This window comes from Penicillium vulpinum, assembly GCF_028829585.1.
Source record: "Penicillium vulpinum strain IBT 29486 chromosome Unknown utg000004l_segment0_segment0, whole genome shotgun sequence".
NCBI classification, from domain to species: domain Eukaryota; kingdom Fungi; phylum Ascomycota; class Eurotiomycetes; order Eurotiales; family Aspergillaceae; genus Penicillium; species Penicillium vulpinum.
The window spans coordinates 973,843-993,958 of NW_026643244.1; the positions used below are offsets into that span (position 1 = coordinate 973,843).

The following is a 20,116-nucleotide window of genomic DNA, read 5'->3' on the forward strand; positions in this document are numbered from 1 at the left end:
ATGAGTCTAGGGACGAGAGGAATGGTGGAGCGTGTGTTTCCCGAGGACCGGAGTCGGCCGACAGGAAGCTCTCCAACGCTATCAACGGGCTCTACGGGGTACTTGTCTTCAGATTAGACTCAACCTGTTGGATTTTATTACTGTGGATATATCAATCGTCTCTTTACTCAAATTATATGCTTTCACGGTTGGTGTGCGCTTGTAGTTAAGTCCACGTGTATGCCCCTTAATGTGAGGCATCCACATGTACAATATTCTGGGCAAATATTGATTCTAGAATTATCCCACTATGTTTACCAAGGGCCTAGAAGCTTTATTTACGCCCTAATCCATGATCTCCGAGCTTGTCTGGTTCAAGAATGCGTTGATGCGGTCACATACCGTCATGGCTGCGGCTCGCCGCCAGTTGTGGGGTGGATATCAGGTACGGTACGGTCACGTAAGTTATGATGCTCCGTCCGTCGTGGGCTTGACTTCAGACCTCCCAACACCTCCGCTCTCCCCTGAACACTCCTAGTGCCGCTCATATTGGGAGTTTCCAAATAGAATCTCAGTCTTCGACGGTATCTCAACTCCCAACCGTCGAATCCCCAATTCCTCCAACATGGCGGAAATGCCCATTGGTACACACTGATTCCCCAAGGCTACCGTGTCCCAGCTCCAAGCTAACAAGCTACTCCGCAGTCCTCGATGGAGGAACCGGTTTCCTCAAGGTCGGCTATGCCGCCCAGGTATGTCGCACAGCAACTACAGTTCCTCTATACTCTTTTCTAATTTATATTCCCTGGCCAGAACTTCCCAGAGCACCAGTTTCCCTCGATAGTGGGGCGGCCCATCTTGCGAACGGAGGAGCAGGGTGATGACATCGTGGTCAAGGATATCATGTGCGGTGATGAAGCCGCTGCTGCAAGATCAATGCTCCAGATCAGCTATCCTGTACGTTTATGTCTGTTCTTGTCCTCTGCTGGCCGTTCTACCCCGCCCTCTCCGCAGACCAAGCGAGTGTCTTGTCAATGCCTAACCCGCGCTACTTTAGATGGAGAATGGAATTGTTAAGAAATGGGACGACATGCAACATCTATGGAACTACACCTTCTACGAAAAGATGAAGATCGACCCCACGGATCGCAAGATTCTCCTCACGGAGCCGCCGATGAACCCGCTTAAGAACCGCGAGCAGATGGCCGAGGTGATGCTAGAAGGATACGGGTTTGGTGGTGTCTATGTGGCGATCCAGGCGGTGCTGGCACTGTATGCCCAGGGTATGTGATATACGGCAAGAGCGTGAGTTGGGGATGAGTACTGATGTCATGTTATAGGTCTGAGCAGCGGCGTGGTTGTGGATTCCGGTGACGGTGTGACACACATTATCCCCGTGTACGAATCGACCGTACTCAACCACCACATTCGCCGTCTGGACGTCGCCGGCCGCGATGTCACTCGCAACCTGATTGCTCTCCTTCTACGCCGCGGCTATGCGCTGAACCGAACCGCCGACTTCGAGACCGTGCGTCAGATCAAGGAGAAGCTTGCTTACGTCTCCTACGACCTCGAGTTGGACAAAAAGCTCTCTGAAGACACCACCGTTCTTGTCGAATCGTACACCCTTCCCGACGGCCGTGTCATCCGCGTCGGCAGCGAGCGCTTTGAAGCTCCCGAGTGCCTCTTCCAGCCTCACTTGGTCGACGTTGACCAGCCCGGTATGGCTGAAATGCTTTTCAACTGTATCCAGGGTGCCGATGTCGATGTTCGATCCAGTTTATACAAGGCCATCGTGCTCAGCGGTGGTAGCAGCATGTATCCCGGTTTGCCCTCTCGTTTGGAGAAGGAGTTGAAGCAGCTCTGGCTTACTCGCGTATTGGGCGGCGATCCAGAGCGCCTTAACGTACGTTGCAGAAACCCTAACAAAAAATTTCGATACAACTTGGCTAATGATTTTCCAGAAATTCAAGGTCCGCATCGAAGATCCCCCCGCCGGAGACACATGGTGTTCCTAGGTGGTGCCGTGCTCGCCAACTTGGTTAGTATCTTTTTCTCTGATTTGACTACAGCTCTTGCTAATACAGTTTTCCTTAGATCGCCGACAAGGACGACATGTGGGTGAGCAAGCAGGAGTGGCAGGAACAGGGTGCACGCGCCCTGGACAAGCTCGGCCCGCGATGAACGAATTGTATTTAGGCGGTTCTTGGTCTGCTCCTTTTTCTCTGATTTCCTGCTTCGCATTGTTTGCGAGCCATGTTGCCTGGGCCTTTTTTTCCCCTGTCCTTTTTCCTTTCCCATCAGTGTCGATATACTCCCGTCCATCTTGTAGTTTCCCCTGTCTCCTCGCCTACTTCCTACATTGTGCCTAGACCGGTCTGGCGTGGGTGGATTCGGGGCGTTCATGACAGAAAAGAACGAAATATTTCTATCGGCTTTTCGTTGTATGCCAGCTTTGTAGGTTATCTACATGTGAACTACTTGATGTATGATTGAACTCGTGATCATGATTGTATACATCTATCGTCAACATCAGAATACCGAAACACAAAGGCATACCGAAAATATGTACTGCCTCTGCTCTCCATCATCGAAAAAATGCCACTCCCATGCCTGGGCAGAAACGTATATATGAACTCGAGAAATCCGAAACTGTAAAATATTGCACGCAAAACGCAACAATGCAACAATGTTAACAAATAAGCATTACCACCACAAGGAGCAATGTAAACGGTTCAAAAAGGAGAAGGAGACCAGCTGGTGACCAATGCCAAAACTAACGCTCAACAGCCCCAGGCGAAACCGCCAGGATAACTGCAAGAGTAGTAATAATCAGCGCACCAGCCACAAGCCCCGTAAGAGCCACACTGCCCCGACTAGCCGGGAACTTCCCCCGGATAATCCAGTACTGGCTCTGGAAGTAGCGGTGGAAGCCAATAGCAAGGATAAGGATCGAGACGCCAATGAAGGTCGAGCCGAGGGGTTTACCCACACTACGAAGACGGGCGGATGCAGAGCTGGACTCGAATACGGCTGAACCGTAGCCAGATGCGAGGTTTGGTGGGAGGATACCCGGGTTTGAGCCGGATGCTGGATCATAGTAATTGGCGTGTGTGTTTGCGGAGGTGCTGTTTAGACGGAAGAGTTGTGTTACTGCGATGCCGATTGATGCAAAGGCTAGGGATGTGCGCATCCAGGCTAAGAATGTTCGTTCTGTTGGAAAGGGGTGGATGTTAGAGAGTTCTATGTTGGTGGGTTCAAGGTAGGCTGCACATATCATACCTAATGCGAGGTGATCACGGGCAACACTGCCTTTGTTGTCTAGCTCGAGACTGCCATATCGATCTGCGAATCGACTATACCAGGACTGCTTGGGCTCGGGGGTTGGGTCTTGGTTGGCTGGTTGACTGCCATTGCCAGAGTTCGCATTATCTACGCCGAGGTCTTTGAGTTGAGAGGCGGCTGCTTGCTCTGTGGACTGATAGTTGCGGCCGGCGGGACCGGCTGCGTTGATTGGGGTAGACTCGGTAGATTGATATGAGGCTTGGACTGGGTTCTGGTTACGTGCATGGTTTCTGGAGGAGGAGCTTGAGTGGGACCGGGTGCTGCCGAAGGACGAGGACAGGGCTGAATCTGTGGGCGAGCGTGACGATGACTGGTTGTTTTTTGCACCTCCGGAGGTGCTGGGACCTGTCGGAGGCGGCGCCGATGAGTCGAATGTATTCATTATGGCGTGCTCGTCTGCGTATCTGTCAGAGGAGAATATTGTCCAATCCGAGGTCGCCAAAAAGCCGATTTTATGCAGGTCTGAAGCGTCGGGTTCTTCTATGTCAATAGAGGATGAAAAATAGCTGTTTGAGGCAAGATTTTCCCCACAATAGGAAAACTATTCGATAGCTGGATCTGATCTGTTGATGTCTTGTTATTTGCCTTTCTTTGACTGCTCCTCTCAGGGTGCTATGGCCATCATGTGGCACATAATGTGACCTCGTGCAAAAGCGAGAAACAATATGATGATCCCGGTCACCTGACCAATCCGGGGAAGTGATCACATGCTCCACTCTAACCCACTCGGGCCAAGTCTTCATCGGAAGTGTCACTGCGACTTATAAAGCTTGACATATTGATATGACGATCGAATGTAGATCGTACTTCAGTCAATTAAATGCTTTGACCATCAAATACAACTTTACAAACTAAAACCTCTATATCTTCCCCTGGCATATTGCGTCATTTTCTATTTAAGGCAGGCGGTCAGTCCTATTTCATGCTTATTCTCGACTTATCCGACTTATCGATTTCCTTTCCCCTCACATGTGCACTTGGCCAACATAATGGCATCACAGGAATCCGTACCATCTCCTACAGGGAAGGTGGATCTTTCCCAAAAACTTTCTCAGTTGCGGTCAAATACCCGCAGGTCAAACCCCAATTCCCGAGACCTCACTCCAACAACCCCTCCTCTTCCTTCGCCGCCAGACCTCTCCGCCCACCAGTACCGCCAACCAATTCGCCGCATCCTATCCCCTAAAGACCATGAACTGTTCCTCTCATCTTCAACCTACAAACTTGTCCTCGCCTTCGTCTTCGGGCTAACTGATTCTGTGCGAGGATATTCTTTCACCGATCTCCAGAAAAAGCCTCAATCAGAATCCATCTCGAAGGTCCTCTCGGTGATCACTCAAATACGCTCTCTCCTAGCTAAAAATCCGCCAATCGACCAAGGTGGATCCCGATTCGGCAATCCCGCCTTCAGAGCATTGTGCGACGACGTAAGCGCCCAGAGCGCATCATGGCACACCAACATTCTTGGGCTGAAAGACGCTGGCCCAACTGAGGAAGCCTCGACATATCTAATCAACTCTCTGGGCTCACGAGAGCGTATTGACTACGGCTCCGGTCATGAACTCAATTTCATGATGTGGCTGCTATGTTTGTATCAGCTCGGACTTCTCTCCGCCAGCGACTTCCCCGCCGTCGTGGTCAAGGTCTATGTCGAGTACATGCATCTCATGCGGGAGATCCAGTCAGCCTACTACCTTGAGCCAGCTGGATCGCACGGTGTCTGGGGTTTAGATGACTACCATTTCCTCCCGTTTTTGTTCGGAGCTAGCCAGCTTGTTGGGCACCCGTATATCACTCCGTTGGGTATTCACAACACAGCTACTTTGGATGAGGAGGGTGATAACTATCTATATCTGGATCAGGTCCGGTGGGTTGACAGTGTCAAGACTGTGAAGGGACTGCGTTGGCACAGCCCTATGCTGGATGATATCTCTGGTTCTAAGAATTGGACTAAGGTTGAGAGCGGCATGAAGAAGATGTTTGTTAAGGAAGTGTTGGGAAAACTTCCTATTATGCAACATTTCTTGTTCGGAAGTCTCCTTCCTGCTGCTGAAGGCATGACCGACCCTTCCGAGGAAGGTGCTGAGCATGACGGTCATGACCATGCCCATGGCCACGACCATCCTCATGAGAGCGCAGACTGGTTCGGTGATTGTTGCGGTATCAAGGTACCCAGTACCGTAGCTGCGGGCGCTGAGATGCGTAAGCGTATGGGCGGATCCAATCTGCGCCCAATTCCTTTCGATTAAGGTCGCAGGTAGGAATATGGGCATGCTAATAAAATAATAAAATCAACATGACTAGCATATTAGGAAATGCCAATAAAGATAATTCTCCTATTCTTATTCTTAGATGTCTCTACTCTTGCTAATTATCCCAGGTATATACCTATCTATGTAGGTATTCCTTAGTATACCCCATATACGATAGCTCTTTGCCGATCATGAAATTAATGTCATTTTCGCATGCACCGCGGAATTGTTCTACAGCCCTGCCTAGGTGGACCTAGTGAGAACAGGTTACGATGCAAGTATTCCGTAAAATGTGTTGCCTCCAATTCTATAGATGATTTTGGAACGAATGATTGCTCACATATTGACGTTTGTCCTTGAATTCTGCTTGATCAAATTCTGTCAATACAATCTGTAATAAAACTATGTACATATTCGATACAACCGCCCACCACGTTACCTAGTCTCTCTATCCACGGTATGTCTTTCCCGGCATTCTCTACCGCCAGCTTCCACCTGCAGTAGCTGCAGTCCCAGAGCAGCCTGATGGTACAGTGTAGCTCCGGTTAGGATCGCTTTCCCATGTAATGCTACCATCGGTGTTCTTCCTGAAGAACTTGTACTCAAACGTGGTGCCAGCGGGAAGGGTAAGACTGGTAGTCCACAATGGGTTGGACGATGTGTATGAGCTTGCAGATAGAGCAATTGCCGATGTGGTAGACCAAGAGCTTAACTGACTAATCGACCCAGTGAGGAAGATATTCTGGCCATATGCCGTGGTCACTAGCTCGTTGAAAGCTACCGGGACGGCAGTAGTAGCGCATGCGGGGGTGGTGGTGGTGGTTGTGGATGTAGATGTGGTTGTTTTGCTCGTCGTAGCGGTCAAAGTCGTAGCAGTGGTTTTGGTCGAAGTTGATCCTGGACCCGAACCACCCCCAATAGCAATATCAGCACAGTGAAGATAGGCTTGGGCCGTCTGGAATGAGTTCCACCGGAAACGCAGCAAGGTGTGTGCCGAGTTGTAGTCGGGAATTTTGATCTTCTTCGTAACGGTGTAGCCACCAGCGATAGTTGTCTTGCAGGAGTTCAATGGGGCGCCATCCACGCCCTGGCAGCCGCGGTTGGTGTCGGCGCTGAACTTGTTGCAGGTAAACCAATCATTACGCCAGCAGGGTTGATCGGAAGTGCAGTCAGGACTGTAGCCACAGGTCTGTCCAGTAACATCTGTACATTTCAATTCGCCGTCCAGGAAACAATCTTCGGCAGCTTGTTTCTCATCATTGGTTGGGAGGTAGTTTGGATCCAGGAACAAGTCGACTAGTGTCTGATTCTGACAGATACCGTAGGTAAACATGCCACCATGGTCTCCATTGTTGTCGACACACCATTGCACTTCGACAATGTCGTTGGCGGTATATGTGGCGACTACGGAGTTGCCCCAGTGAGCACTGGGCTGGTTATAATCAACACTAACTCGGGCATTGTAACCACATGGTCCACTTCGGCCAACTTGGGCTGCTTCAAGGTCGGGCCAAGCAGCGACTGGTTCAAGGATGGAGCATTCAGGGCAGGTATCAATGCCAGCCTACTAAGGTGAGTTTGATATCTTGCATCCATGAACTCGTCTGAGATCTTACCTCGAATCCAAGTCGAGTGCGACTTGAGGGAATGGTCAGGTATCCATGAGCATTGACTGTGGCCAACAGACCGGCCAGGGTCAGAATAGAGGATGTCTTCATCTTGGATGTTCTTTCTCAGTCGTTTGAAGTCTGGATAGAAGCTGCTGGCTCATGAATCGAGCGAAGCGTCGCCCCCTTATATATGTATTCCCATGATTGCTATTCGAACGTGTCAACCATTCATATCGTGATCCTACACTTCCGTCGGCTTGAAAGTCTGAATGCGTACGCTTTTTCCTGTCTTCGCAGTCGTATTTCCTTTTGTTGCGCGTAGTCCGATAATTGTCCGACAGCCGCTAGGGCAAAGGGATGTACGGTGTAAGCCGATAATTCATAGCCTCAGTAAGAAAAAAAGCCGATAAATCCCCGCTTCCCCATATATACTAACTGGGTAATCGGCACAGTTAAGCGACAGCAGCGTTCGGCATTTATATTTCTTCGGGATATTTGCCTCTTCTACCCTGATATATTGGAATCACAATCGAAAATTGTACTAGAACAAGTGAGTGACCTGGAACCAACTCCTAATTACCCAAATCCGTGTGCTTATTTATTCTAAGGCCGCAGTATTTTTAGGGTTGCATTCCCCACGTCTGACTTTTCCCCACGTATTACTACGCCGCCACAATATATTACGCTTCTTCACCATTGCGCTGGCCTACTCCTAAGGGGCGCCCAATTGCGCCACGGGCGTCAGACTATATCACTTGCTGTAACGCGTGTCGAATGTCAGCTGAAGATACCTCGGTGACTTAGTGGCTACGCCACTCTCAATGTCCGGCACAGCTCGGTATAGACGCATTCCAATGCAGCTACATGCTGCGAGGTGAAAAGCAGCACTGCATGTCAAAATGCATCGTCATCCACTTCCTACTGTGAGGTAACCGAGACCTAAAAACTAATACAAGACATCGAGCACCTTCTGAAAAGCAGAATGGAATATAGGCCAAGAATTTAGAGGGTAAATCCACTACATAAGTACCGCTATGGAGTACATTTCCTATACTAGGAGAGACTTTCCTATCTCAGCTACTGGCGCATATATGAGGACGCCCAAGTCGAGTTAGGCTCACCGAGAATTAGATTATATCTCTATGTTTGTGGGGTTCTTTCGATATTTTAGGCTAATTACGTATGTACTAATGATTTCCTTATTTCCATGTCAAAATTGAGACTCTTCAAGGTACTTTTCCTGAGCTGAAGAATGGAGAATCTACTACTACCATGACTTCTCGACTCATAGAAAGTATATATCTTTAATGTGAACTTAGAATTAATAATTAGCTTCATAGTATATGTACGCAAGCCACAAGAGAGCGCCTTAGTGTACATACCCCGATGGTCTCGGAAATGCAGGGTGGGGATCCTAATTTAATACAATTACTATAGGTACATATGTAGTGTCCTGGGCATTGGTACGAGGGTTGTACACTTGAAGTAGGCAGGCCTGTTTTTTAGATAGTATGTACTTTTAACGATGAGATTTGAATTTACGGTAGAGTAGCGGTATATGTAGAGATATGTTTCCGCTACATATACCCAAAACCAAGCAAATCCAAATAGTTTGACGAATTCGTAATCACAACTTGCATACATTCTTTGCGTAGGTTGATGGCCAAATCCCATTCTTCCCCTATTGGGGTCAAGTGTAGTTTTGATGGCCTCATTGAATCTCATAAGGATGTTGCTGTTCCAGTTGTACGTTTCCGCAATCTGGTCCATTAGTGCCAGATAAGTGCGATATTCGCCCCAGCCGTGGGCTGAGCAATCATCAATCAATCTCTTGACGAGCCAGTGGGTTCCTTTCTTTGAATCAGGGTCTCTGCGATCACAGACGATACATACCATGTGTTTTGCATGTTCCGATTAGCAATATAGACTCTTTTGACGTTTTGAAAAACCACTTTACTTACTTATCTCTCGTATACCAACCGTAAAAGTTCCTATGAAGTCCAGCCCTGCTTCCCGGACTCGCTTCTTTGTAACAAAATACTGAAGTATTGCATCATCACCGGAAAACTTGCTGATAGGCGAGAAGAATAAATAAGCACCATTAGGAACCCAGTCAGCCCACTTCAGCTCCTCGAAGGTTGGGATTCTTTGGAATATTTTGTCTCTGGTATATAACACACAGTTCTCCTTTATATCATTCGGAAAGTAGCATTTTGCTCCCTTGGTGACCGAAAAAGCACCTTTGATGATACCTCGAAGAGCATTCCGAGTTGGTTCAGGACCATACAAAGCCCCATAGAAGTCCCATCGGCCGAGATTCAGGCGCTTGCCAATCACGTCAAGCTCATCATTGTCAAGGGGCCCTTTTGTCGATGTGTAGTCCGCGTTTATTCCCAGGACAGCAGCATCTAAAATAATATGGGGAATTAAAAGGGGAGCATATTTACGAGTCTGATAGGCCGGATAATGTCGACAGCTTGATGAAGATCCTCATCTCTGGGGAATGTGATGAGATAGAATTGATATCCTCCAGGGTTTGGCATGAGCTATGATTGTTAGAATTAAAATTAATAATGATTGTTCGCGTGCTACCCACCCATAATCCCATTTTTGTTACTATGCCCAAACTAATCTGAGAGAATAGCCCATCGTTAGATGGCCTAAAGCCGCAGGGAAATAGTTGCCAGCATTTATTGGGACGATCCTCATGTAATGGAACAGCTGGTTCATCGGGTTTCTTTGGTTGTGACATTGCGCCCATACCAGTCCGCATCAGTTCTCCGCGAGGAAGCACGACCTCCATTCCGCAGTGCATCATTCAGTGGTCTGAAAAGGTCAGAACTTCAACATTTGCATATAATATGGCTTAAGACCTGCCTCTGTAAGGTGTACATCCTACTCCCCTCTCCACAGTATTTCCCAAGAACCGACCTACCACCCAGGTCGATAACCTAACAAGACAATACCTATCAGCTCGTGAAATTCAAAATATCTATTGATAAATTACATCAATCCAGAGCGTATCTCTTAGGCTGTTATCGACTAGGTACTGGTGAAGGTCAGCGAAAGTAATACCGGGCTCCACAATAGCATAGGCCTCGTCGACATTAACCTCGAGGACTCGATTCATATGTCTTCCAAGGTCAATAACGATACTTCCGCGCAGCCTAGGAGCAGCGGCCCCATAACCGGAGTTGCGACCAATGGATGTAGACCATAGAGAGAATTTGGGACTCGTTGGCAATACGGACGATGGCCTGAAGATTTGGTACAGAGCGCGGGCAGATCACAGCCGAAGCCAAGAAGTACTCCTGATCAATGATATGATGAGAATCATGAGTACGAGGCTGTTCGAGATATGATCCATCGTCTAGCTCTTGGACACTTCACCAAGGAAACGCGCAAAACTTTCCTGGCTGGTATTGGGAGGCAAGGCAAGAGGAGTAGCCATGTTTGAAGACGATGAGTGGAAAGAAGCATAGATTTTTGTGGAGACATATCTTCAACATTAGACTAATGTAAATAAACGGTTCATACTAGTTCAGCCATCGTAATCCGCAACTGTACACCGGTATTGCACTTGTGGGGGTGGGCAATTCCCGCCTGGAAGTCATCGGCGGGAAATTATCCACTTCCTGGGGCTTGCGGGGTGACGTTCTCTCTGGTTCATACGCCAGTCCGCATAATTCCCTCTTTTCGAAACAATCATCCTCAACAGATGATATGGACATCGAAAAATTCACTGGCGCAGCTGAATTCGATACCCTCGAGCAGCTACATCGTCACTTAGGATCTCGTACTGCACCCATCCTTCTCTTCGCGGCTCCGCTTTTTGAACTAAGCTGTAGTCCTTTTCAGATGGAGATAGACATCCAGTGATATGTCAGTTCTGTCAGCGACTGTTCACTCGCAGGTATCGATCCCACTCCATCCAGGCCATGTCTCAAGCTAAATCGGGTAAAGCGATGCGCTTACTCGCCACATGAAGACATGTAGGACCCGGTTAGAAACTGGTGCCCCAATTCCGTCCACCCCCCATCGCACTCGGGGGAAGAAGAGAAAGGCCTGTGACCGGTGTATGAAGCTGAAGAGGGCGTGCAGCGCTGGACTTCCCTGCAATACATGCATCTCCAAGCAGCAGGAATGTGTGTATACAGTCTCCAAAGAAACCAGAACAACGCCTAGAAATTTCGAAGAGTACAATGAATCATCGGATCGATACGAAATTGATTTGAACGGCTTACCCTGCTTAGGTTTGGGGTTCACTCCTCCCTCGACTCGACTTGATGGGTTACATCATTCTCGCCTGTCACCACCAGGCTACGAAATATTGCAGGATTGGCCTGGACTGACACTGTCACCCACTTCAATAAGCCGGTCTTGTGACCCAATGTCGATTCCTTCACAATCTAGCATCAAGTTTGAATTTCTGGCTCGGCACACTGGCTCGACTGGGCTTACGAACTGTTTCGACTGCCGAGGTGTCAGTCAAACGGTGCCTCCCAGCTTCTCAGAGGCGGAAAGTCTACAACCCCCCTCAAATGCATCTTCCTCTAGTTTCGGTTTAGATCACTTCGATGGCATTGAGCCGACCAGCCTCGCATCGTATTTGCAAATGGTCTATCAGAAAACCAGTCACTTGAATGCCCCCTCAGATGGTAGACCGGATCCTTTTCTTGAATGGGCTGTTCATCCTCTGGCATTCAAAACACATGAGATAGTGATGGGACTCAAGGAGACGATACGCTACAAGTCACGGAGGAGCCCAGTGAGATTGGAATGGTCGCCCATTGTCGAGAAAATGTGCTATCACTTCTTCTCCCCGCCAAATCTTTGCAGATATCTTGAAGCCTTCTGGGCTTCCTGGTATCCCAACTGTCCAATCTTACATAAACCCTCTTTCAACCCCACCAAAGCTTCTCCCATATTGCTAACATCAATGGCTATCATTGGATCTTGTGTTCTACCAAACAAAAGGAATGATCAAAATGCAGAAATATGGTTTGATGCTGTGGAGGAGATGGTCTTCGATGAAGAGTCTCTCCAAGAAGAATATCTCGAGGCCCGTGTGAATGAAAATGCAAACAGCAAGTCCCAAAGGCTGGAGGCTCTACAGGCGGCGTATCTTGTTTGCCTTTTTCAGAACTGGGAGGGATCGGAGATAGCGCAGCGAAGGATTCGACGTCGACGATATAGTACACTTGTGGCTGTAAGTTAAAGCTCCAGAATTATTCAGGAAGTATTCTCACTCGCATAAAGGTTGCAAGAGATCTGGTCCTTAGGTCCGCCATCCACCAAACCTTTTGGCTCATAAACGATGCGTCGAACTTTGACTGGCAAGCCTACATCCAGAAGGAGGAAACAATTCGGTAAAACATATCTGGCCCCCAACACCGGCCTAGTCCACTAACAATATGCCAGTACACTGAGTTATGTCTTTTTTTTGTTTGACTCAGCCTTCGTAATATTCCATAACACACCGGCGCAGATCTTCGGACATGAATTGGAGATGCATATCAATTGCCCTGAGGCAGCATTTCAAGCTGGATCGGCCAACCAGTGCTTTCAGCATTTGAAGAAATGGGCGGATGAAGTGCTTGATCATCCCTCTGTATCCACTGCTATCGAAACGATCTGCCAAGGTGACACTGAGGTTTGCCTTGAGACATACTCTCGTTTTGGAATACTGAACATGTTTGTGATAATTTCTGGTAAGGGAAAAAGCCAAAGCCTTGCACTTATTCCGTGATTCATCTAACCCAGCCCAGCTTTATGTGTGTCTATATATCAGCTCCAAAATGCCCTTGCACCTCCCACAGCCTTTGAGAACATCGAGCGCGGGATGAAGAACTGGAAAAATGCATGGGATCAAATGCATCTTCTATCTAACCTAGACGATGACAATATCGTCAATTTTTCGGATGAACCGTGGAGGCGCGATGGATTTATGAGAAGTGCTTCAGAGTATTGGCTGCTATGTAATGTGTTATTGGAGAGCATACGGTCGAATACCGGCGAACATAACGTCTCTAAACGCATGCTTGGTAAATATGACCAAACGGATATGGAGCAAGTGAGGCAACTGATCACTCAATTTAATGCCATGAAAATGGGATGATGGAAAAAAGAGTGCATCAAGCTTCTCAAGATTTTAATAATGAAGTTCCTATATGTGAAAACCAATAACTGCAGGGTTCTTAAGGTTGCCTCGGATTGGCAGTAGGCGGGATTAATATTTGATCGCTTTCTACAAAAGAGCCTAGATTCAACTATCTCTTCAACATTCAGAACGACCGACTAATTATACTATTCTAATATCGGTAGTGAAGGCTACGCTCGGTGAAGGAGAATACTGACTATAACCCCAAGGTAGTGAATATATATTCCGCTACGCCGTGTGGATAGTATCCACCACTGGCGACGATCAATCCCTGTCAAGGTCCCAACGGGTTTATAAGTCTCCATAATTAGCTTGATAATTCGACCATCCTAGCATAACTGCTCCATAAGTACGCGATTTTCCCGATGAGTCAGCGGAAAACATGCTTGCCAAGGTGGTGGTGGTGTTATCCCGTAGGGATATGAGTGGGCCGCATTATGATCAAGCGTTTAACTCCACTTTGTAACTGCCTTTTATATTTTTTTTTAGCAATATTATAGGCTACCGCATAGTCTAGGACACCGGTTAGAGTCGGTATCGTGGCGGGGTGTGGGTTAAACCAGTCGAAGCTATTGGATTCAGCTCTATAACTCTGCTGATCATTCTGTTATATTTTTCCGTGTTTAGAAGACGGATTTCATTATAAAAGCACACATTTAGAACCGAATTGTTAGGTTATGTTATTCATCACAGACCTTGCATCGTTATTTCTTCTCTCTGTTCATTTATCAGATCAAAATGGTGTTAAACTTGACTCACCTGCCTGCGAAGACCGTGTCACCAGTAAGGCTGGCCCATGTTGTCCTCCGGACGACACCTGAGAATTTTTTGACTATGACCGAATTCTACAAAAAGTTTTTGGGGGGCCAGGCGTCGTGGGAAAATGATGTCCTGTCCTTCATTACGTACGATGATGAGCATCATCGGATCGCAATCGCTGCATTGCCCAACGTTGGACCGAGAAACCCAAAGACTTGTGGACTAGAGGTAAACTACTCCATCTGTTGAGACTAAACTGCACTACTACCTTACTGCTTCTTGCCCTATCATTCATACAAAACTTCCTTGTGCCCATGTAGTGCCAGAAGGGCTAACAAACGCGCATGAAATATAGCACATCTCCTTTACTTTCAACTCCCTCGAGGAGTTGCTTGTTGCCTATCGACAGCGTGCAGCTCAGGGAGTTTCTCCCATCTGGACCGTCAACCATGGAGTCACTGTCAGCATGTACTACCGCGATCCAGATGGAAATCAACTTGAAACGCAAGTGGACTGTTTTCAAGATATCGAAGAGATCAATGCATATATGACGGGCCCCGAAATGGCAGAAAACCCACTCGGTGTCGAGTTTGATCCCGAGGAGATGATCCGTAAACTTCAAGAAGGTATACCTGAAGCAGAACTGCTGAAGAGACCGTCTATTGGACCGAGAGGGCTCGATGATCTGCCGTTGATTGATATGTGACATGGCGCTGGAAATTTAGTGCATTGACATGTGCATTTTTGCCGGCTACCAATTCAACATGGAAGCACATTTTCGGCCTACTTGTCTCTCCCTTCTCTCTGAAAGTCTAACTGCAAATCACTTTTCGTCTCTGACATTCACTTCCATTGCCTTCTTTTGGTTTCCATTTTAAGATCCTTGCCTCGACATAGGGAAGGCAATTTAAGATTAAGATAAGTAAGCTTGGCTTTTAGAATAATATCAAGTTATTGACATCTCCTACTGTCGTCTGTCTCCAAACCTGTTCCAGTCTATTTTAGATTCAATTTCACCTTGACAGTCTCGTTGATATGGTGTTCTACGTATCGGTGTCTTAGTAAATGACTATCATATTCTTATCATCTGGGTACAGCTCATCTTTTCGTTGGAAGAAAGAATTCCAGAGGTTGATATTGGGAATTTCAATAAATAGGAAGGTGGAAGACGAGGGCATATTGAGCAGCGACTTGCTTGGTCCATAGAAAGTGTAATAGAGGATTCAATAGTCAGTCCAAGCAAGGGACCCTTTGCTGATGGAGAGATACATATAAAAAAATAAATCAGTTCGGTGTCTACCTCGGTTAGAACCTATTTGCGATAAAACTCTCTGTAACTTGCTCTCGACAAAGAATATATGGTCATTGAGTTTTGTTTAACCCAATCTGCAAGTTCTTGTGTCAATCGTGCCTTTCTAAACGTTTCCCAGGCTCTGTGATGCCAAAGGACTGCGGTCGACAAGCAACTTCCCCGCAGTGGAATTCAAAGAACAGCTCGTCTCGGTGATTTTCGGACTCCAGCCAATATCTATGATACATGAATACCCAGTCTCGAATTCCTGCTTCCGCAGAGTCCGGAATATTCACCCAGCCTGCAACGAATGTTAGGGTGTAAGTCCAGCGCAGCTTCCAACTTTCATTTAATCTAACTCGAAGATAACAGGGTATTTTCCTGCAGACACACTCAACATGATTGAACCTCACCTCACTCAACTTGGCGAGGCGGCTGTTTCGCCCCAAATCTTTGCATGGAATGCCGACGCAGAAACCAACCTGCCATATATCAAGAATTACAATGTCTGGGGCCAGTGATATAGGTATGACAAACTGATTACAACTGAGGGGTAGAAGCAGTTAGGAAAGTGGGGGGCTAAGCATGGGTCAGTCTTTGATCCATCTATTTCTTGATATTCATTTGGCACTCATACGGATGTTTTAGAGTTGTCTCGCTAGGATACGACCACACGTACGGCGTTCATAGGCGCACTGTTCAATATGCTGCGTACGTTACAGTTTCTTCTGTTATCTCATGGGCGTGGATACTAACTACCGGACCTCAAGAGTGTACTTATACGTCCCCTCATCGTCAATGTACAGATGTCCGATGAGTATGTCCGATAGAGCGGCATTTGTATTGTCACAACGCCTCAAAGATCCTCCGAGTGACCATATTTTACACACTCTGTTTCGGAAACTTACCTCTAGAGGTGATGACTACTGGACATCTGGTATGGATGACGGAAAGAGCAGGCGGGAGCGACGTTCAAAACACAGAAACATGGGCTACATATGCACCCTTGCCCCAAGGATCAAAAACATCAGACGTCCTCGCCGAGGGTGACTACCTGATCAGCGGATTCAAGTTCTTTTCCTCCGCGACAGATGCCAACGTCGCTTTTCTCTTAGCCAAAACGGATTCTGGGAAACTGAGCACATTTATCGCCCCATTACGGAAAACTTCCATTGGAGCGGATGGAAAGCCAGAACAATTATCCAATGGCGTGCGCATCCACCGCCTAAAGAACAAACTTAGTACCAAGGAACTACCCACAGCTGAACTGGAACTCAGGGGCATGCGCGCTCACCTAGTTGGTGAGCTTGATCAAGGCATTCAGACTATTGCTCCACTGTTAAAAACCACTTGCATTCAGACGCTTCTTGGAACACTATCAACCTGGCGTCGTGCTATTAGCACCACGAAAAATTTCGCTAAGTCACGGACCACTGTCGGGGAGCCATTATGGTTGATTCCGATGCATCTGCGTCTCCTGGCAGATATGGAGAGGTAAAGCATCGCGGCGCTATAAATCTTGCCTTTTTTACGATTTCGGTAATGAGTTTGATCGAAAATCCGTCTAGCACCGCGGAACATGCGCATATGCCTCAGAATCTTACCGAAGCAAAGGTTGTCTTCCGAGTCCTAACCGCCACGTGCAAGGGGGTTGTTAGTAAGATGTCGATGGTGGGCGTTCAAGAATGCCAGGAAGCGATGGGTGGAGTTGGATACATTGATGAACCAGACGAGCCTGAATTCAACATTTCACCCCTTCTCCGTGCTGCAGCCGTGTATCCGATCTGGGAGGGTACAACGAATGTGCTGGCTAGTGAAATAGTCCGTTTCCTCATAAAAGGTGATAATTTATCTATTTTTTCCGGGTGGCTCATTCGTGTTTTGTCTTTGATCCGTACGCCGTATCTCGCCGGGGCATTGAGGCAGGCTTTGTATTCTTTCCTTTGTCGCATGACACCTACTCGTCCACAAACTGCACTACTGGCTGATGCCCGGAGGATCATGTTCACCTTTGCCTGGATCCTTGCAGGGGCTCTCCTAGCTTTGGATACAGAACGTGATGGGGATGAGGTCGCGATAGAGATTGCTCGCAGCTGGGTTCTGTTAGGTGAGGGTGGGGTTGGCGAGTTTGTCTACCGGGATATTGTCAAGCCTTCGATACAACGGGGAGCAATGAGCAGAATCATACAAAGTTGGATTGTAAGATTGCTTGGGGTATCGAATTGCCGTCTAAGGTGATGTTTGGGCATCGCTTTTTGAGCGAGTCTTCGAAACTCTAGATCAAGCTAGCTGTATGCTAGGATTCAACATCAAAGCTAATCAAATTGTTTGTCAAACTGCAAGCACTCTTCGAAACTTTCATTGGTCTCGTGAAAATCTAGCGCTCTCACAAAACACTGCCTCATCCGCTTCCACATACCAATGACATGTTCTCTCTCAGTAATCAAATGTCGTTCTCGAGGATATGTCACCAAGTCGACAGGCAGATTATTGTGGACACACGCTCGGTAACAGGAAATAGCCTGTGTCAAGGGCACACGCGCGTCATTCTCACCACGGAGAATCAAGATGGCTGTCTTCACATTACGCATATTCTATAATGGGCTTCCCCGTTAACCATTCATGTTTTTAACCATTTCTTCGTTTTCAATTCCACGTAATCTTGCTTTTCGTCAGGTACTGCATTCACATCCACATCCCATGGCGCGACACCGGATAAACAACCCTGAAACCAGTATGCATCCCTTGTCATCGTCATAACGTCCCAGCCCACTACATCTGCGCCATATACGGCTCCTTGAAATTGGAAATGATTGCGGGTGACTGCGAGATACGACAAGAACCCGCCATGCGACCAGCCACCTATTGCCACACGCGAAGGGTCTACGGAACCCTTGTTGATGCACTTTCGAAGTATATCGATGCAATCCGTGTAGTGTACTGTTCCCACATTTCCATAAGTATATAGACATGTTCTTCATCCCTTCCTCTCCCGCCACGGTACTTTGGACAAAGAACAGCGTATCCGGTTGAAACCGGAAGCGGAACCTCCAGACAATAACAGACGGAAAGGCTTTTAGTTACAAACCAGTGGCCCTCCGCGTGGGAGCATAACGCTAGGGAGCTGCCTCTCTTCTATTTTGTATTTGGAAGGAACGTGTCCAGGAATATCATACGCTGAGGATGTAAAGATCTAACGCCATCTCCGAGATAGACCAAGACTTGGATATTTTGACGGCGGCAATGGAAGAATTGTGATCATCTCCCTGTATATCCACATGCGGACAAAGAGAGATGTGACTACCTAAGAACAAACAAGCAATCTCTTGCTGCCTTGTTGCCTGGGCATCTCAAAAGGATGGATGTGAATGAAGCAACCTTGGAAGAGATGTGCTAAGCACTAGCGCCTATTCTAGGGTTATAACTAACGCGGGGAAATCTTATTAGACGCACACGAGCTTTCGCTCTTCGCTCAAGGAACAGAAGGTATCACCATCATAATATGCTCTTATATATAATATTATATACTGAACCCCCTTTCTATAACCGCTGGGATAGCATGCCTAGCCAGCCTCACTATCCAGGTTGCGCCCACACTCCCCCATTAATTATATCCCTGGTATCAAGAGAGCTGAGAGAGATATAGGCTGGTACAGATGAAGTTGACGCATTGATTGAGGTATGCATGAGTTCGGATGATTGTCTGAAAGTTGATGCAGGGTCCGGACACAGGGTCCCCTGTCCCCAAACCCCCTGTCAGCATGACAGACTTGGTTCTAGACCGCGGGCACAGGGTCTGCTTACGATGTATCTTTCCACCAATTGGGCATTGGAAGCTCTATAGACCCCGGCTTATTCAAGCTCCACAAAATCACCCAAGGCATCGATGCAATTTCTATCACCACTGACACGTATCGCGGCATAGCCGACACTACTTTGTCCCTGCTAGAGGGCATTAGATCATTACCAGCCACAACTGAATTATCATCCATCCGGAAGGAGTTGGTAACATCAAAGCATAGCTCAACGACAGCTACTGGATGGAACTTCGAGGGTGGTTGTCACCGGCGCACGGACGTGGACTGCATTTTGAGGTGCGCTCGTGACGAACTCCAGGAAGCGGAAAGTGGTTGCTTGAAATGTCCGATTTCCAGATTCGGCTTGATAAGGAATCTTTACGTGGAATTCTATGGCTTGTTGGTGATCCAGCTTGTAGAAATTCACCACTGCTGTACGTGCTAATCCAAGCATCTATACTATAGAACCCTGTGTCAAGGTAACATATTAAAAGTTGATGAGATGCCAAAGAGGAATAATAGTCAAAGAGTATGTGACTCACTGTATATCTATTGCCGTGCTATAATGCCGAGATAACCGTTCCTTTATTAATTTAGCAATAAATCGGATGTATTCGGGAGATCGACGAACCCTGCACATATCGAGTGTGATATGTATATCAACACAAGTAGTCAGGATCAGGAGATTCTAGTGCAGGTGGAAAGCTTTTCTAGTACTAACGCGCTTGTTGACGCCCCCGGTGGCCGCTAACCGTTTTTAGAGACATTCCGGAAACTCCTTTAGGAAGTCCATCGATTCCGCCCTTTTCCCCTTTGGGATAGAGATATATATATAAGTCCCATTGGGCTTTGTTTTATTATGACAGCCTCATTCTTGTCTCAGAATTCTCCGGTGCATGGGAAATCATTCAACCACGGCACCA

General features: G+C 47.4%; 9 protein-coding genes across 9 annotated transcripts; 5 read left to right on the forward strand and 4 right to left on the reverse strand.

Moving 5' to 3' along the window:
- Window positions 1–385: 385 nt before the first annotated feature.
- N7479_008923 (actin-related protein 2) lies at window positions 386–2,254 on the forward strand (the record flags this gene model as incomplete). Its single annotated transcript, XM_057256616.1, has 8 exons — window positions 386–439; window positions 518–623; window positions 685–731; window positions 793–936; window positions 1,037–1,262; window positions 1,320–1,889; window positions 1,944–2,020; window positions 2,077–2,254. The coding sequence occupies 8 exons, from the start codon at window positions 386–388 to the stop codon at window positions 2,161–2,163; spliced, it is 1,311 nt and encodes a 436-aa protein (XP_057104074.1). The 3' UTR covers window positions 2,164–2,254.
- A 501-nt stretch (window positions 2,255–2,755) lies between these two features.
- On the reverse strand, window positions 2,756–3,706 carry N7479_008924 (uncharacterized protein; the record flags this gene model as incomplete). The annotated part of the gene is made up of 1 exon (XM_057256617.1): window positions 2,756–3,706. The coding sequence occupies one exon, from the start codon at window positions 3,704–3,706 to the stop codon at window positions 2,756–2,758; it is 951 nt and encodes a 316-aa protein (XP_057104075.1).
- Window positions 3,707–4,313: 607 nt separating this feature from the next.
- Window positions 4,314–5,573, forward strand: N7479_008925 (serine/threonine-protein phosphatase 2A activator; the record flags this gene model as incomplete). Its single annotated transcript, XM_057256618.1, has 1 exon — window positions 4,314–5,573. The coding sequence occupies one exon, from the start codon at window positions 4,314–4,316 to the stop codon at window positions 5,571–5,573; it is 1,260 nt and encodes a 419-aa protein (XP_057104076.1).
- A 481-nt stretch (window positions 5,574–6,054) lies between these two features.
- On the reverse strand, window positions 6,055–7,294 carry N7479_008926 (Glycoside hydrolase family 13; the record flags this gene model as incomplete). The annotated part of the gene is made up of 2 exons (XM_057256619.1): window positions 6,055–7,140; window positions 7,193–7,294. The coding sequence occupies 2 exons, from the start codon at window positions 7,292–7,294 to the stop codon at window positions 6,055–6,057; spliced, it is 1,188 nt and encodes a 395-aa protein (XP_057104077.1).
- A 1,845-nt stretch (window positions 7,295–9,139) lies between these two features.
- Window positions 9,140–10,001, reverse strand: N7479_008927 (uncharacterized protein; the record flags this gene model as incomplete). The annotated part of the gene is made up of 3 exons (XM_057256620.1): window positions 9,140–9,637; window positions 9,661–9,732; window positions 9,783–10,001. The coding sequence occupies 3 exons, from the start codon at window positions 9,999–10,001 to the stop codon at window positions 9,140–9,142; spliced, it is 789 nt and encodes a 262-aa protein (XP_057104078.1).
- Window positions 10,002–10,029: 28 nt separating this feature from the next.
- Window positions 10,030–10,637, reverse strand: N7479_008928 (uncharacterized protein; the record flags this gene model as incomplete). Its single annotated transcript, XM_057256621.1, is given in 4 exon segments — window positions 10,030–10,137; window positions 10,194–10,419; window positions 10,434–10,497; window positions 10,577–10,637. The coding sequence occupies 4 exon segments, from the start codon at window positions 10,635–10,637 to the stop codon at window positions 10,030–10,032; spliced, it is 459 nt and encodes a 152-aa protein (XP_057104079.1).
- A 1,488-nt stretch (window positions 10,638–12,125) lies between these two features.
- N7479_008929 (uncharacterized protein) lies at window positions 12,126–13,304 on the forward strand (the record flags this gene model as incomplete). The annotated part of the gene is made up of 4 exons (XM_057256622.1): window positions 12,126–12,395; window positions 12,446–12,555; window positions 12,608–12,897; window positions 12,955–13,304. The coding sequence occupies 4 exons, from the start codon at window positions 12,126–12,128 to the stop codon at window positions 13,302–13,304; spliced, it is 1,020 nt and encodes a 339-aa protein (XP_057104080.1).
- A 780-nt stretch (window positions 13,305–14,084) lies between these two features.
- On the forward strand, window positions 14,085–14,811 carry N7479_008930 (Glyoxalase/Bleomycin resistance protein/Dihydroxybiphenyl dioxygenase; the record flags this gene model as incomplete). The annotated part of the gene is made up of 2 exons (XM_057256623.1): window positions 14,085–14,333; window positions 14,461–14,811. The coding sequence occupies 2 exons, from the start codon at window positions 14,085–14,087 to the stop codon at window positions 14,809–14,811; spliced, it is 600 nt and encodes a 199-aa protein (XP_057104081.1).
- Window positions 14,812–15,706: 895 nt separating this feature from the next.
- N7479_008931 (uncharacterized protein) lies at window positions 15,707–17,777 on the forward strand (the record flags this gene model as incomplete). Its single annotated transcript, XM_057256624.1, has 8 exons — window positions 15,707–15,716; window positions 15,769–15,902; window positions 15,954–15,985; window positions 16,045–16,107; window positions 16,167–16,213; window positions 16,311–16,890; window positions 16,965–17,595; window positions 17,697–17,777. The coding sequence occupies 8 exons, from the start codon at window positions 15,707–15,709 to the stop codon at window positions 17,775–17,777; spliced, it is 1,578 nt and encodes a 525-aa protein (XP_057104082.1).
- Window positions 17,778–20,116: the final 2,339 nt, after the last annotated feature.